The sequence below is a fragment of the Portunus trituberculatus genome, chromosome 41, assembly GCF_017591435.1.
Source record: "Portunus trituberculatus isolate SZX2019 chromosome 41, ASM1759143v1, whole genome shotgun sequence".
Taxonomy (NCBI): domain Eukaryota; kingdom Metazoa; phylum Arthropoda; class Malacostraca; order Decapoda; family Portunidae; genus Portunus; species Portunus trituberculatus.
In genome coordinates, this window is record NC_059295.1 from 27,143,228 (window position 1) to 27,159,654 (window position 16,427).

A 16,427-nucleotide genomic window follows, 5' to 3' on the forward strand; every position below is an offset into this window, starting at 1 on the left:
TTTGTGCATGCTTTCCAGCCTACAATGACTTAATCATTATACTCCCATTCACAGTAATTGCTAAGAAAATAATAATAAACTTATTTCCATTAATATCAATGCAGGAACTACTAGCTGATCGAGCACGTATTTTCAATAATTATGATGCCATAAGGTCATCGGTGGCTGGCCCTCACTGGCCTCCCTACCTGTCCTACTGGCACGTGTGGTCCACCTGACCTGTCACCCGGATACACACACACACGCCTCGCCCCGCAGAGCCCGTGTATGACACTCGTTCCCATTGCCACTGAAACAATACCAACCACCACACAACTGAGCTACGTAGTGCCTCACTCAGCTAACATGGTGAAACAACCAGTCTGCCTTACCCTGCCCACCCACGTCCCTTCCCTGGAAACTGTTCAACTCTATCTCCATCCTCTTTTCTACTCACCAAGACAGGCACTGAGGGCTTCGTCCACTACTAGAGGATCCATAATTGACATATTCCACACACCAGTCGACAGCGTAAACTTAGTAACTCCATGGATGAACGCACATCATCAGCGGCACAATTCACACGACGAGCCACACTCTCTGGCTCCCACAACACTGGTTCGCTCACTACACGCCCGGCCACAGCCGCTTTGCCGCTGGCCAACCACTGATTACGTAGGCAAGGCAAGATGCCCGCTCTCCCACACCCGCCCACCACTTCACCTGCCCTTTCTCCTCAGTTCTCTACTCTCACCATTATTATTACGCTTAGCAGCTCCTGAAAAAATATGCATGTATGTATAATGTCAATGTATCGTGATTATCAAGCGCCAATGATATTTGCTAAAAAGAAAGAAAAAAAACAAAAAAAAACGTATCAGTCTTTGTAATAGTTACTGGCGCGTTCAACAGATGGCGGATGCGCTAGCGGCTGGGCACGGCCATCGTCTGTTCACCCTTTTATCTGTGTCCCTGCTTATTTTTACCTGTTGCTGCAATGCAAAATTGTCATGGTTCTTTCATTGTACCGGGAACTGCACGTCATGATCATAACCACAACAACAACTCATTATAAAAATGGCTGTGAAGCGCAACGAAAGTTAACCTATATCTTACTTTTTTTTTCGCAGTACGTCGACGTAACATGCAGTTGGTAAGACATGTGCAATTCAAAGGGATTTATGACACACTAAATAAAGGGTCCATGAAACAAAGTTAATATATAATAATATATAGTGTGTGGGAAATGCACACCTTCATAAGTTCGAGGGCTGAGCACGTGCTACCCCAGTAAACATTTAGTATGTACTACAATAGAAACTACCAGGAAACTCAACTTTGTCCATTTAGTATTTAATATTCATAGTCCGCTTATTGTTTTGTAGTCTGTTAACAATGAACCTAAAGAGGCACTCTGTCACAAATCACGCGCTATCATGAATGTCCATGAATGTTCCTAACAAGGAATCTTAGTGGAACAATAGATTGAAAGATTTGGTGTTTATGTAAGATTTTTCATCCAAACTTGTTCCCGCTGACATTCCTTGACTTGTACTATTATTAGCAACTCTCTCTCTCTCTCTCTCTTACAGAATCAAATGAAAAAGATGATAGCCGCAGCCGTAAGCAACCGAGATGCGTAACCCTGCTTCAACATATGACAGGCTGTGCTACCACTTATTGAACAAGAAAGCACGAAACATACTGCAATAGAGAATACCAGCAATCTTCAGTTGTGTCTGGACTACAGAAATTGTGTACAAACAATAAACAATATGAGAGGTGATCAATGAAGAGGGAAACTTAATTGAAAGAGAAATGATAATGAGTTTCTGCTGACCAATGCAATGTAATAAAAGTTAAAGTGCCAGCAAAAAGTTAATGAATGAATAGATATAACAAAGTTAAACAAGGTTCTTAAAAGTTTGCATGGTATAATAAGCTGTCAGAAGATATTACTTTCCAGTACTTTTCCTCTACAACTTTGCTGATAATTTCAGTTTTCATCTTGTAATCATACATGCACAGTACATCTTCTGATGCTTTTACTAAACTCAGTCTTTTTCAACCTTCTAGTCAAATTCTTTGTGTGTGTGTGTGTGTGTGTGTGTGTGTGTGTGTGTGTGTGTGTGTTTCACTGTTTGATCTGCTGCAGTCTCTGACGAGACAGCCAGACGTTACCCTACGGAACGAGCTCAGAGCTCATTATTTCCAATCTTCTGCCTGAGACCAGGCACACACCACACACCCGGACAACAAGGTCACAACTCCTCGATTTACATCCCGTACCTACTCACTGCTAGGTGAACAGGGGCTACACATGAAAGGAGACACACCCAAATATCTCCACCCGGCCGGGGAATCGAACCACGGTCCTCTGGCTTGTGAAGCCAGCGCTCTAACCACTGAGCTACCGGACTGTGTGTGTGTGTGTGAATTTTCAAGATGGTTTTATATGTAAAATTGAGTTCCCCCTATAGTCAAGTTCTGTGTGTGTGTGTGTGTGTGTGTGTGTGTGTGTGTGTGTGTGTGTGCCTGCTGGTCACCCAATCAACCTTTTCCCTATGGAACAAGCTGAACTCATACTGAGCAATCTTTGGGTACAACTGAAACCACACTGCACACCACACACCTGGAAAGTGAGGCCACAATCTCTCAAATTACATCCCATACCCACTTGCTGCTGGGTGAACAGGGGCTACAGATTAAATGGCTTGCCCATTTACCTCACCATGCCCTAGACTTGAACCCATGCCTTCTCGGTTGTGAGCCGAGCATGATAACCACTAGGCATACAGCAGTGTGTGTGTGTGTGTGTGTGTGTGTGTGTGTGTAAAATTGAGTTATTTGTGAAGGATGGCTTAATGTAGTAAATGAAAGGATAATTCTGCACATTACTCTCCAAAATTTATTGAATCTTATTTATTTTATTCATTTGTTTTTCTTCTTCTATCAACCCATATGTGGTTCACTCATATTAATCAAAGGCAATACAGTCCATATAAATAACCATTGCAAGTCCTGAGATGAAACTTTAGTGAATTTTTTAAAAGAAAAATGCATCTATATACTTATATGACCTCTAAATCAGAGCAGGTTAATTCACAAAGTGCATGATACATTACATAACACATCAATAAGCTGATGCTTACAGCATATCTATCACTCAAAAAATATCATTGTATGTGATAATAAAATCTAGCAAAAAAAAAAAAAAAAACCATCACACTCAACTCCCTGAAAGATCTCTACATAATCCTTTGACTCTCCTGTCTAACAGCAGACCACTACAGGCATGGCTCATGCTCTCAAGATCACCCAGACACCCCTCAGCTCAGGTCCTCGTCATCAAAGAGATCATCAAAGTCATTGTGAAAATCAGCATGAACTGCTTTCTCGTTAGCTGTCAGATCCATCAGGAGGCCACCTGACCCTCCAGCCTCATCCAGGTCCATGTATGGTCCTGCACCCTCAGGGAACATTTCATCAGCCACCATGCTCGGCTTCATCCTGTGCCTGACGGATCAATCACACATTACCATTTTTATATTATACCAACTTTTTAAGTTAGGCTGAGTAAAATTAATAACAGCACCTAATAATATGTATTCTTTCAGTATAATCCCATATCATCAGCTACAAGATTCACAAGACACAAGGATAAGGTGGTGAGCATGGGATCGGGCAGATGTCCACACATAGGTTTGAATCCTACCATGTACTGCCTTGAAACTTTGCCACTTGTTGAGAAGTTTAAAGTTACCCACATGTCACCATGATATCCAGGTTCGAGGTGGTTACACCAAAGATGTGCTTGGATGGTGATATGGGGCCTAATATGGGTACCACTATAAATAAAATTGCCTGTGCCACTAATAGGCAGAAGCTGAATAGTGCTTCTCATACATACTCTCCAAGTATACCTACAGGCCATAACATAAAAATAAATAAATAAATAAATAAATAAATAAATAATATATCAGACAATACAAATACGTACACAAGAAGTTGTGCATGCAAGTGGAGCTATATAGATGTTAGGTTCTATATTTGACTACATTTTTGTGGTGGCTCCTGAACACTAAAGTGGATCATGTGAATTGAACCTAAAGGAAGTCCACCAGTTAGGTTGGTATCCTTAATAAGGGATCCCGGGTGGTGAAGCATCCCGCCACTTAGGTTAGGTTAGTGTCCATAACCTCTAGAGGGCGGGTGGTATCTATAGTTGATGCAGCATAAATGAACTGGGGTGTCTACAGTTGATCTGCATTTTGTCAGCTTAATTTCAAATTTCTGTGTAAATTTTTGGCACTGCAAACATCCTTCTCTTAAAAAAATTTCTCCCTCTGAGTTTCAATGTCCTGCAAACTACAGTGATGGATACAGAGCAAAATAACAATTCCCTCCTCTCATTCCTCAGACAAGGATAAACGATCACTGACTTCCACTCCATACAAGGGCAAATTTGTTTCAAAACAACCTCTTATTGGAAAATACTATATGCTGGGAGAGAGTTAGAAGTTACTAGCTGGAGTTTCAAAAGTGGTTTTACTTACAAAAACTAAAGCCCTTAAAACTCCGCTCTCCCACCTGGTACCTAAGCTCGCTTGTCCTTGAAAGGGGCAGCAATGGAAATCGTTAATAGTAAAATTGATGCAAAGGCATAGTTCAATTTAACTGAATACTTAAATTCAAGTTATATCTTTTGGAAAGAAATCACTTGCGAGAGGCCCAATTTGCTAGTGTTCAGTGATCCAAGGGAACTCAGCAAGTGTTAATCCTGTTCCCTCTTCATGGGTAACCGGAGAGGCAACGTCAATTTCTCTGCACTGACATATAATTCCCACACACTCCCTATTTTCCGCTTCTGTAGATAACATGATTGTTGGTCGAGATGAAATTTCACCTCATTACCTTGTGTCTTCAAGAATCTTCCTCTAGAACCAAGAGTTTCCAATCTTCAAGGCCCCCTGTGGTGGTTTCGGCGAGCTTCGCTACAGCCTACAGCTGCTATCACATGTAAACAAATGATGCTCCGTCACATACGATTCCAGTCACCAGTGTAGCCTTTCCAACGGCATTCTTTATTTTTCGATCTGTTTTATTTATTTATTCTTTTTTATTTAAAAGGAGAAAACTGGTCAAAGGCAACAGAAAGAGTAAAACAAAAGGCCCACTTAGAATGCCAGTTTTTGTGTAGATCCGAGAGAGAAATTTAGCCAAAAAGAAAGAGATAAGTGTCTTAAAACCTCCCTATTAAATGAGTTTAGGTCATAGGAGGATGGATATACAGAAACATGTAGAGAGTTCCAGAGTTTACCAGAGAAAAGGATGAATGATTGAGAGTACTGGTTAACTCTTGCATTAGTTGGTAAACAGAATAGGGATGAGAGAGAGAGAGAAAAAAGTCTTGTGCAATGAGATAACGGGATGGGGGAGGCTGGCAGTTAGCAAGATCGAGCAGTTGGCATGGAAATAACGGTAGAACATAGCAAGAGATGCAACATTGCTAGGGTGAGGAAGAATCTGAGACAGTCAGTAAGAAAAGAGGAGCTGATAAAACGAAAAGTTTTTGATTGAACAAACACCATGTTAACTACAGTATATAGAAATTCATCTTTAATATTAACATACTTATGGTATGTATTTCAGTATCACATATAGCTATCTTGGAAATTATTAATATAAAGGAAAATAAAAGAGATCAACTTTTCAAGTGGCCCGAGTTTGTTGTTATTGGGCCGAACTGGGTCTGACACTGGCAGCTGACTGGCTGACTGGAAGAATCCCAACAACGTGGGCTGCGTATAGCAGAGTGGTGAGGACTGGAGAGACTTTGTGGTGCTAGAGTAATTGCCTTGTAGCCTAGTGTCTTGTCTAGGCTATTGCATATTCGAGCAACACTTCTCAGGGTTGTAGGTTGGGCAGCAAGCGTAGGGACGCAACGAAGATACTGAACGAGGTGAGAAAGGTGAGGGCTCAGTACATGTGGCCTTGCGTACTATTGTCTTTACTAAGCGTGTTCGTATATATGCCTTCAATGAGCTTACTGTCAGCTCTAGTTTAACATATTATACTACATTTCGTAGCATAGTCCTAGCGTTTATATATATATATATATATATATATATATATATATATATATATATATATATATATATATATATATATTATATTTATATATTTATTTGTTTATAAATTTATTCATTTATTTATAAAATCCAGTATAGATCTGCCTTCTTATTTATTTTTTTTTATTAGTTCCTTCCATATCTTCACAAAACTCATAGTATACGTATCTCATGATGGTATAAAATGACAAAAAAATGCCGCTAACCCACTTCATGCTACATGTGACTCGGGATTTCTCCAAAGCAAGTGTTTTTCTATCTACCCCCAGGCGTGACCTGTGGGAAATTAAAAATTTCATGCCATATTGGAAAATTAATCACTACCTTTAGAAAATAATATCCCAATTGCAATGTGATTTTTTTATGGGAATGGATTGATAATTTACCCTTTGTTTCTTATGGGAAAAATGTGTGGGGTATAATCTTGAACAGATTAAGGACGTATGCCAAGGTATTGCCGTATAACCTTAGTTTATGTACCACAATTTTATTCATGTTCCAGCTATGTCCGTCTATCATGACGAAATTGAAATTGAGGATTTTGACTTTGACGAAGAAACAGAGCTCTACACGTACCCTTGTCCTTGTGGAGACCGCTTCCAGATCAGCAAGGAGGACCTAGCTTCTGGGGAGGATACTGCTACCTGCCCCAGCTGTTCCCTCATTGTAAAAGTAGTTTACAATATTGTGAGTTATTATCATTATATTGATTTTTATTCCAAAAAATTAGAGAGATCAGTCAGAAGTAGCTATTCTGCACATCAACTAAATTAATGAAAATTATTTTCCAAATTAATTCAATTGGAATATGTATGTTGTGCCCCTTTACACAGAATAATTATAATTAAGAAGTATATTAATAGCTTCATCGTTATAACCAAATTTATGTTTTATCATACTGTGCACACACACACACACACACACACACACACACACACACACACACACACACACACACACACACACACACACACACACACCACGTAGTGTAGTGGTTAGCACGCTCGACTCACAATCGAGAGGGTCGGGTTCGAGTCCCGGGAAGTGGCGAGGCAAATGGGCAAGCCTCTTAATGTGTGGCCCCTGTTCACCGAGCAGTAAATAGGTACGGCATGTAACTCGAGGGGTTGTGGCCTCGCTCTCCCGGTGTGTCTTGTGGTCTCAGTCCTACCGGAGATCGGTGTATGAGCTCTGAGCTCGCTCTGTAATGGGAAAGACTGGTTGGGTGATCAGCAGGCAACTGAGGTGAATTACACACACACACACACACACACACACACACACACCACGTAGTGTAGTGGTTAGCACGCTCGACTCACAATCGAGAGGGCCGGGTTCAAGTCCCGGGAAGTGGCGAGGCAAATGGGCAAGCCTCTTAATGTGTGGCCCCTGTTCACCTAGCAGTAAATAGGTACGGGATGTAACTCGAGGGGTTGTGGCCTCGCTCTCCTGGTGTGTGTTTGTGTGTTGTGGTCTCGGTCCTACCCGGAGATCGGTGTATGAGCTCTGAGCTCGCTCCGTAATGGGAAAGACTGGCTGGGTGACCAGCAGGCTACCGAGGTGAATTGCACACACACACACACACACACACACACACACACACACACACACACACACACACACACACACACACACACACACACACACACACAATGTAATGTATGATACATACATGGATATATTGTATGCTATATCTATATATACTGTACTCTATATTTCCAAAAGAGTTTGTAGCAACAGAACAGTAGAGACTTGTATTCACTTTGATTTAGATGATCACATATGATCTTCCTCATAAGTTACTGGACTTAGATTCAGCCTGAGTGCCCTGTCAGGTTCTGTCTGCAGTACAGATGTTTCATGACCAGTTTATCTCACCATCAAATAAATTTCTCAGAGGTTCCATAATGCTCCAAGAGGGATATGAAACCAAAGGAGATGGAATTTTGTAGTAAGATTAGCACTTTCCTATAGAAGTAATCAACAATCTTTACTAAGAAAAAAGCAATATTAAAGTTCTGATGATTTCAAAATATATCTACAGAAATCTTTAATTAAAAAAACAAAAGCTGGTCCAGCAGTGGAATTGATGCAGGTCATGCCCTTTTGTTCACTATGACCCATGTATGTTCATCACTGCTACCTCTGTTATTTTTCTTCAAGGCATGCAGGTGCCCAGAATATAAACACTAAACACATTTCATATTTCAGGATGATTTTGCTGAGTATGAAGAGGAGCGTGTAGTTGCCACTAAGGAAAAACAGCTAGTAAAAAATTGAAGGATTGTTGCATAAATACATCACTCTTTATCTTGTAAGTAATTTTGCAATCAATATACAAGTATACAAGTACATTTATATATTCCAAATGGAAAAAAAATAATTACAGACAGACAGTGTTTCACTGTCTGGGTGAGGACTGTACAAAGAATACATACAGCAGAACCATGATATTTGTACACTATCCATTTTGTACAAAAGACGAATAATTTTTCCCATAAGAAATAATGTAAGATGGATTAATCTATTCCAGACTGACAGATGACTGCTTATTTAATCCATAACTGACTGATGATAGTTTATGTAAGGATGTACCACCCTGTTTTGAAGCAGTTGGTGGTGATGACTGGCTAACCTGTTCTGTTTACATCTCCCCTTTCACCTTATCAAACAATGGAGAGGGGTGTTTCCTTTTTCCTTTGCTGCCTCCTTGGATTTGTCAAACATCATTTCATTATGATGAATGAAGGTGCTTGGATTATGTTTCATGAATAGTATACTGTATGATTTTTTTTAAATCTATGTAATCATGTTCATATGTGTGTGTGTATGTGAGAGAGAGAGAGAGAGAGAGAGAGTTATCAAGTGGGAAGTTTTCTTGTGTGTGCGTATATTTGTGCCTGTCTTTCAATATTATTCACACACACACACACACACACACACACACACACACACACACACACACACACACACACACACACACACACACACAGCATGCATGGATGATGCTTTGCGTTTGGGAGCTAGCACGAGACAAACATGTAGCACAGTCAGTAACAAGGCGACACTATAAATCACAAACAAGCGTGCTAATAGTAATTTTATGGGGAAAAATTTAACTATTATAATAAATGTTAGGTTTCCACTGTAAATGGCTTTATGTATGATGAAGGATCAGGAACTTTTATTGAAGATCTATGATGAGAATATTAAAACACATATTTCATTACATCATTTATTTAAATCAACTGTGAGGGTATCCTTGGATTCTTTGCCTATTGTGAACTACTGTAAATAAAAATGTACAAATATAGAAATAATGGAGTAGCTAAAAAGCATTTGAAAGCCTAACAGTTACACATTATTTGAATAGATAATTTCTAACATAACCAGTTTTCTTTGAATATGCACCATACTTGAGAGGTCATGTTGATGTATTCAATGTGGTTGTTATACTTTGTTTACTCATGCAGTCTGTTATTCACAGTAAGCAAGATGGGTGGAAGAGGTCGTGGGCGTGGCCGAGGAAAGGGCATGAGTTTGGAGCAGCTTGGAGTACAGAAGGGAGAAGTCTTACCTGATAGGATTGTTGGTCCACCTGAAACATATCCACCACTTGAATTCAGACCAGTGCAGCCAACACAAGAAAAGAATTTGGCCGAATCATACTTATTGGTTGTCAAGAAAGAGTACCGGGAACATATGCAAAATTCTCAGTTTTACATTCAACCTGGAGTTAAAAGAAAGGATATTGAGAGATATTCTGACAGGTACCAACTTTTGTCTAGTCATCGAGGCCAACTTAGCCTTAATTGGTCTCGGTTCCCTAAAGAACTTCACCCCACTTCAGTGTCTATTTTAAGGAAAAAAAGAAAGAAAGAAGCCGAAAAGGTTAAAGTCAATGTAAAGAAGGCTCGAACCAAAGACATGAATGTTAGTGAGACTCTGGAAGCTCTAGAAAAAGCAGAAGCAATGGGTATGGAAGATAATGAAGAAGATGAAAGAGAAAATGCAGATAAAGCAGAAGTTGAAGATGTGGAAGAGCTTGAAGAGGCTGATGAAGAGTTGGATGAAGGGACAGACTATTTCAACAGCTACTTTGACAATGGTGATAACTATCTTGATGAAGAAGATGATGCTTTAGAGGAAGGAGGAGTATTTTGATCTTGCCTTTGCCCAATAAATTCACAAAATTAATTTAATTGATTGTTGGCCTTAAGTTCATTGATGAATTATGTTTGCGTCATAAAACTACTGTATTGTCAGTGAATTTGCCTCCTTCAAGAACTGTCATAGATAGGATCAGTATTGAGGAGGGGATAGCCAGACAATCAAGATGGTTCAGATTTTATGGACCTCAGTCTTGATCCAAACCCAAATGTGAGGAACTCACTTTATTCGTTTATTGATTTTTATTCATTCATTTATTTATTTATGAATTTTGAAAGTATATACAGGGGATCCTCGCAATTCGACAGGGTTAGGGCGGTTTTTCGTCGGTCAAATCATTGTTTATATGAATCGTGAAACAATTTTTCCCATAAGATACTTAAGAATTAGGGGGGATAAGGACCAACCTCCAGCCTAGACCCCCCAAAAACATCACTATAACCTGTAAAAAACACTAACTTAGACTAAATCAGTACTATTAAAAGCTTCATTTATTTTGCACAGGGTAGCATCGGTTTAAGGGGGTGTCACACTGGCCTATGATACACAGAATGCAGGCCATGGTTCGTGGTACGAAATCAAGAACATTATCACACACAAGCTGGCCGCATTCTTGCTATGCTAGGCAAATGGCCCAGCAACCAAGACCAAGCCTAATCAAAACAAACCAGAACAAAACCATGCTGCTTATATCTCACCCTGTGCTTCGTGCTGCCACTACACTTGCACTTCCAGTTATAGAAGAAAAGAAAGAAAAGGAAACTAGGGAAGAACTGAGAGCTGCGCGTCCGCAACTTTTCGAGTCGGGGGATGGTTGCCATGAACCCAAAATATTGACATGATATACATATATTTCATCTTTCTAAACTGATGAAATATTTAATATATGAAAAATTAAGGCATGTTCTTTTTAGTTTGAATGATAGGGTTTTATTACATATCTTATGTTTATTTTTTCATTGGGATAGCATACAAAGAACCAGAATGGATATGAAGCCATCCCAACTTTGCTCCGCTAATCCCGGTAAAGTTCTAGCTATCTCGAGTGGATGTTCCTCGTTCCACATATCATAGGCCAGTGTGATAAACCCTTACAGGAATTTACAGCGAATTTGGGGTGGCGTGTGATACGAATGTTAAATTGGCAAGTCAGTCGGTACTTTGAGGATTGGGTATCAATTAACTGAGTTCGAATTGGCGATAATTCAAACTGCAAACGATCGAATCTCGAGGGTCCCCTGTATCAATTAGTAAAGTTTTCTTTAAGGTGAGGTATACCCATATTTTTTTTTATGAAAAGTCAACCACAATATAAACTGAAGTTGAAGTGCACTGACAATTGATGAGGTCCTCTGGGGACACTCTCCAGGAATTTCAAGGTGATGCAACCATTTAAAGGGCAAAATATAAGAAATGTGAACACTTTATGCCCTCAGCTGGCCATTTGATTTGTGCAATGACTCATTTTTTGCTTTTTGACTTTTTTTTTCAATTTTTTTTTTTGTTGTCTTTAAAGTTATTTTTCATATGGGTATACCTCCCCTTAATGTAACAGATCTGATTAAACTATACTCCTGTTTATGATTTTTGTGCATTAAAACTCTTGTTGAATAATATATTGAAGTGTATCCCACCAGTAGATTAACTGTGCCTCACACCATGGTGGGATTCAGAGCGTAGCCACATGCCAACATCCAGGAGAAGAACTTCACCTGGGTGGCTGGAGGGAACAGCTGCAGCTCTTACACACCTAGTCACATTCATTGAGAACAGTCACACAGAGTAGGGAGAGGAAAACACACTTCTTATGTCCATCAATTATACAACAGTACCCATGTCACCATGCAACAATCAAGACACAGACAGACACAGGGTAGGCAGGGGTAGGTGCTCACACTGTCACAATTAGTATCACACCAACTTCATTCATCATAGGGACTCAATTTGCCTCCTCTTGTCTCCTTCCTCACGCATCTTGTCACCTTGCAGTCTCTGTACTCTCTCAGTGGCACAGGATGCCACAAAGCCCACCACCACTTCTGCCTGACCACACCTATTCCACCTTGCAAGACATACTAGATACAAATCATGCAGATATTTGCTACTTACATGCTAAAGCACCTCAAACTGGCGAAGGTATTAATATGTGAGAGTGGCTGAGTGGTAACTGTTGCAGAACCATAGATTTGCAAGGCAGCACAGCTTGTCCACTTCCATCTAGCTTTTACTGACATTTTTTTCTTTCTTTACGTTATAGCCTATAGCGCCTGTAGGCATACTTGAAGTGGGAAGTGCCATTAAGCTTCCGCCCATTATTGGCACAGGCAGTTTTATTAGTAGTGGTACCTATATTAGGGCCCATATCACCACCCAAGTGTATCTTTGGTGTAACCACCTAGAACCTGGGTATCATGGTGAAATGTATGTAACTTAAAACCACTCGACAAATGGCATAGGTTCAGAGTGGTATGTGGTGGGATTTGAACCTACATGTAGACATCTGCCCAATCCCACGCTCACCATCTTACCCACTACATCACTGCCTACCTATTACTTACTTGATCCGTATACAAATACCTCTAGACTAGCTTTTCTTCATATATTTTGAGAGAGAGAGAGAGAGAGAAATAAAGGTAAGGAAGAGGAAATCACAGATGAGTACCAAGGTGGCCAGTCTGGTACCCGGGACAAACTTTAGGTCTGTGGGTACCCAGTATCCTACAATATTTTTATAAGGGAGCAATGGGTGTACTGCATAAGGGAATCAGTACCAGTCTGCAACTATTAATGAAATCTGGTGAAAACTAGAAACTTTTCATTTATGTGGTCCAATAACAGAGGGATTGAGTACCAATGACCTAATTATACTGTAAATATATTTTTTCCCCTGTGTCAGTCGTTGCTCCAATCAATCTCTGTACTATATAGTACAGCTACACTCATCTCAACTTTGATTCTGGACCACTGCACATGGACAAGTAGCAGTTTGTGACTGATAACCAGGATCTACTCAGATATTCAGGGTAGACCAGGACAGGTACCTGTACTTGGGATTACCAGAAATCCCATACTTTATCTGTCCCTGTTGTGTGTGTTGTTATTGTTGTTGCTAGCAAGCAGTGCACATGTCGCATGATGGTCTTCACGTGTAATGACATCACGCTGTTTTTTCCCGCCAATAATCAACAAGCTCTGTGTTTGTGGCCAGTGACAGGCTAAGGTAGCATTACACGACCTATGGATAGGCAGGAACCTCGCTTTCTTAGCTGGTACAGAGGCAGGACAGGCTGCAACCTGAGGAATAGTGTATGCATGGCAGTGCGTGTACATTGTCAGTGTTGTACCATTACTGTACTGTTATTGGGAGACGATGAAGATTGAAGGACACACAGTTTGTGTTTGCATGTACAGCTCCCTGCAATATGTAAAGTGTGATAGGCCTGGAATATCTGGTAAGGTTGGCTTGTGTCATATATCCTAATGTCTGTAGGGATTGTGGGACACACACACACTGCATAGTGTAGTGGTTAGCACACTCAGCTCACAACCAAGTAGGCCCCGGTTTGATCCCTGGGAGCGGTGAGGCAAACATTTACCTAAAAAAAGAAAAAAAAAAAACGGGTAGGCTGAGGTGCCAGCAGATCATCTATATTTATATCATTATCTCCTTTTCTCTCACTAATTACAAGCCAAACATGTCAGGAAATGGAATTGCAGGTGTAATCTTTCATATTTACCAAAATATAACTGAGAATTGTCCGGTTTTGTTGTGATGAAGGATAAAAAAAATAAGGTGATATGGCTACCTCCTCAGCTGCTGGGCTACCAAGCTCCGTCCACAGCTATGATGGTCCCCAGCTGTCCTTGTTCGAATATTATTTCCATTATTCTCTACTCCTTTATATTGGCTTTAAATTGATTTCTGTGGTTTCTATGAAAATGTAGTAACTTCTGAGGCGTGTTTGATGTTTCAGTTAAGTGAGATGTACTTAATTTGCTGTTGTTTTGTATGTAAATATTGGTCATTTTTGGGCCCGCTTTTTTCATCCCAGCTCAGAGTTTTTTATTATTTCAGCCACTAGTCCAGATAGTATTGCATCAAAAACTGTTGGAGATGCTTAAAGTGTTTCAAGCTCGTGTTAAGTTAAATATGTGAACTTTGGAATGATTTGTAAGCGCGTTAAAGACAAATTATAACATTTCAATTATGTTTACTCTTTTTTTTTTTTTTTTTCTTCTTTAGCTTATAGGTAAACTTTAAAGGCTTGACAAATAAGTTTACATTTTTTTAAGATTTTTTTTTTTTTTTATTCCTTATAAATCAGATTTGTGTCCTTTGAAGTGTTTGCTTTTATGGTGTTGATGTTGCAACCTTTTTAACATAATTCCTTAAAGATATTTCTATTAATAGTCGACCTGGGAATGTTTTTATATTCCTATAGTTAGTTAAAAATTATGCCCTTTTAAAATTCAATAGGCATTCCGGCTTAGGTGTCTTTTTTCTAGAGATCATTTTTTAAATTAAGGTGATTACGTATATATGATGTCATCTCGGAGACAACACGAGCAGAGTCGAGGTGAGCCGAGGCGATGCGCCAGGGTGGCGCCTGGCTAGGATTACAGAAAAGAAAGTATCAGGAAAAAAAGTAACGGAAAAAAAGAGAAAAAAAATTGCTAGGAAATAAAGTATCAAGAAAAAAGTAACAATACTAATTTTATTTAGGAAAAAAAAGTAACAGTGGTCATTTTTGAAGATAAATTGACAATTAATGTACACGATTTAAAGACTGCCGAATTGAAGATAGTGGGTGTCTTGACACTTCATCTAATACTTTCACTATCAATTTCTGCAACATTCGTGGCCTTCGTTCTAATTTTCAATCTGTGGAACACCACCTCTCCTCTACTAAACCTCATCTTCTCTTCCTAACCGAAACACAGTTGTCTGTGACTACTGACAGCAGCCCCTTTTCTGTTCCCTCCTACTTGTTTAGGGATTTCAATGTTCACCACCAGCTTTGGCTTTCATCTTCTTTCACTGACCAACCTGGTGAACAAACCTTCAACTTTGCTATCCTTCATGACCTAGAGCAGCTAGTGCAGTTCCCTACCCGTATTCCTGACCGCCTTGGAGACACGCCCAACATTCTTGATCTTTTCCTAACCTCCAACCCTTCTGCTTACTCTGTTAAACTTTCCTCTCCGTTGGGCTCCTCCGACCACAATCTAATTTCCGTTACCAGTTCTATCACTCCAGTGCAGCCTCAGGACCCGCCTAAGCGGAGGTGCTTCTGGCATTTTAACTCTGCTAAGTGGGAGGAACTAAGGCAGTACTATTCTGATTTCCTTGGGATGATTATTGTTTTCATGTCAGAGATCCTTCTCTTTGTGCCGAGCGCATAACAGAGGTGATTATCTCTGGCATGGAGCTATACATTCCTCATACTTTCTCTAACCCTAAAGCTAAAAAGCCTTGGTTTAACTCTGCTTGTTCTCGTGCTGTCAATGATAGAGAGGCGGCTCACAAACGGTTCCGTAGCCATCCAACTGCTGAAACTCATGCCCTATATATTTCTGCCCGTAATCATGCCAAATCTATTCTCCAACTTACTAAAAACTCTTTCATCAATAGAAAATGTCAAAGTCTTTCCAATTCTAACTCCTCTCGAGATTTCTGGCATCTAGCCAATAATATCTCTAACAACTTTACTTCTTCGTCTTTCCCTCCTTTACTTCATCCAGATGGCTCTACAGCTGTCTCTTCTTTTCTAAAGCTGAACTCTTCGCTCAAACCTTTGCTACCAACTCAACTTTGGATGATTCTGGGCATATTCCTCCTACTCCTCCACCCTCTGACTACTTCATCCCTAAAATTAAAATTCTTTATAAAGACGTTTTCCTGGCCCTCTCTGGCCTTGATTCTCGGAAGGCTTACGGTCCGGATGGAGTCCCTCCTGTTGTTCTCAAAACTGTGCTTCCGAACTCGCTCACTGCCTGGTCAAACTCTTTCATCTGTGTCTCTACTTCTATTTATCCTTCTTGCTGGAAGTTTGCTCACATTCAACCTGTCCCTAAAAAGGTGACCACTCCAATCCTTCTAACTACCGCCCTATAGCTTTGATTTCCTGCCTTTCTAAAGCCTTTGAG

General features: G+C 40.0%; 1 protein-coding gene and 1 long non-coding RNA gene across 2 annotated transcripts; one reads left to right on the forward strand and one right to left on the reverse strand.

Annotated features, from left to right (window-relative positions):
- Nucleotides 1-2,864: 2,864 nt before the first annotated feature.
- LOC123517031 lies at nt 2,865-5,309 on the reverse strand. Its single transcript, XR_006678367.1, has 3 exons — nt 5,300-5,309; nt 4,894-5,093; nt 2,865-3,495 (listed from the first exon to the last, which is right to left on the reverse strand). It is a non-coding gene; the product is annotated as an uncharacterized LOC123517031 (long non-coding RNA).
- A 1,336-nt stretch (nt 5,310-6,645) lies between these two features.
- On the forward strand, nt 6,646-11,913 carry LOC123516922 (DNA-directed RNA polymerase III subunit RPC7-like). The gene is made up of 3 exons (XM_045276692.1): nt 6,646-6,782; nt 8,322-8,424; nt 9,598-11,913. The coding sequence occupies exon 3, from the start codon at nt 9,606-9,608 to the stop codon at nt 10,272-10,274; it is 669 nt and encodes a 222-aa protein (XP_045132627.1). The 5' UTR covers nt 6,646-6,782; nt 8,322-8,424; nt 9,598-9,605; the 3' UTR covers nt 10,275-11,913.
- The last annotated feature ends 4,514 nt before the right edge of the window (nt 11,914-16,427 follow it).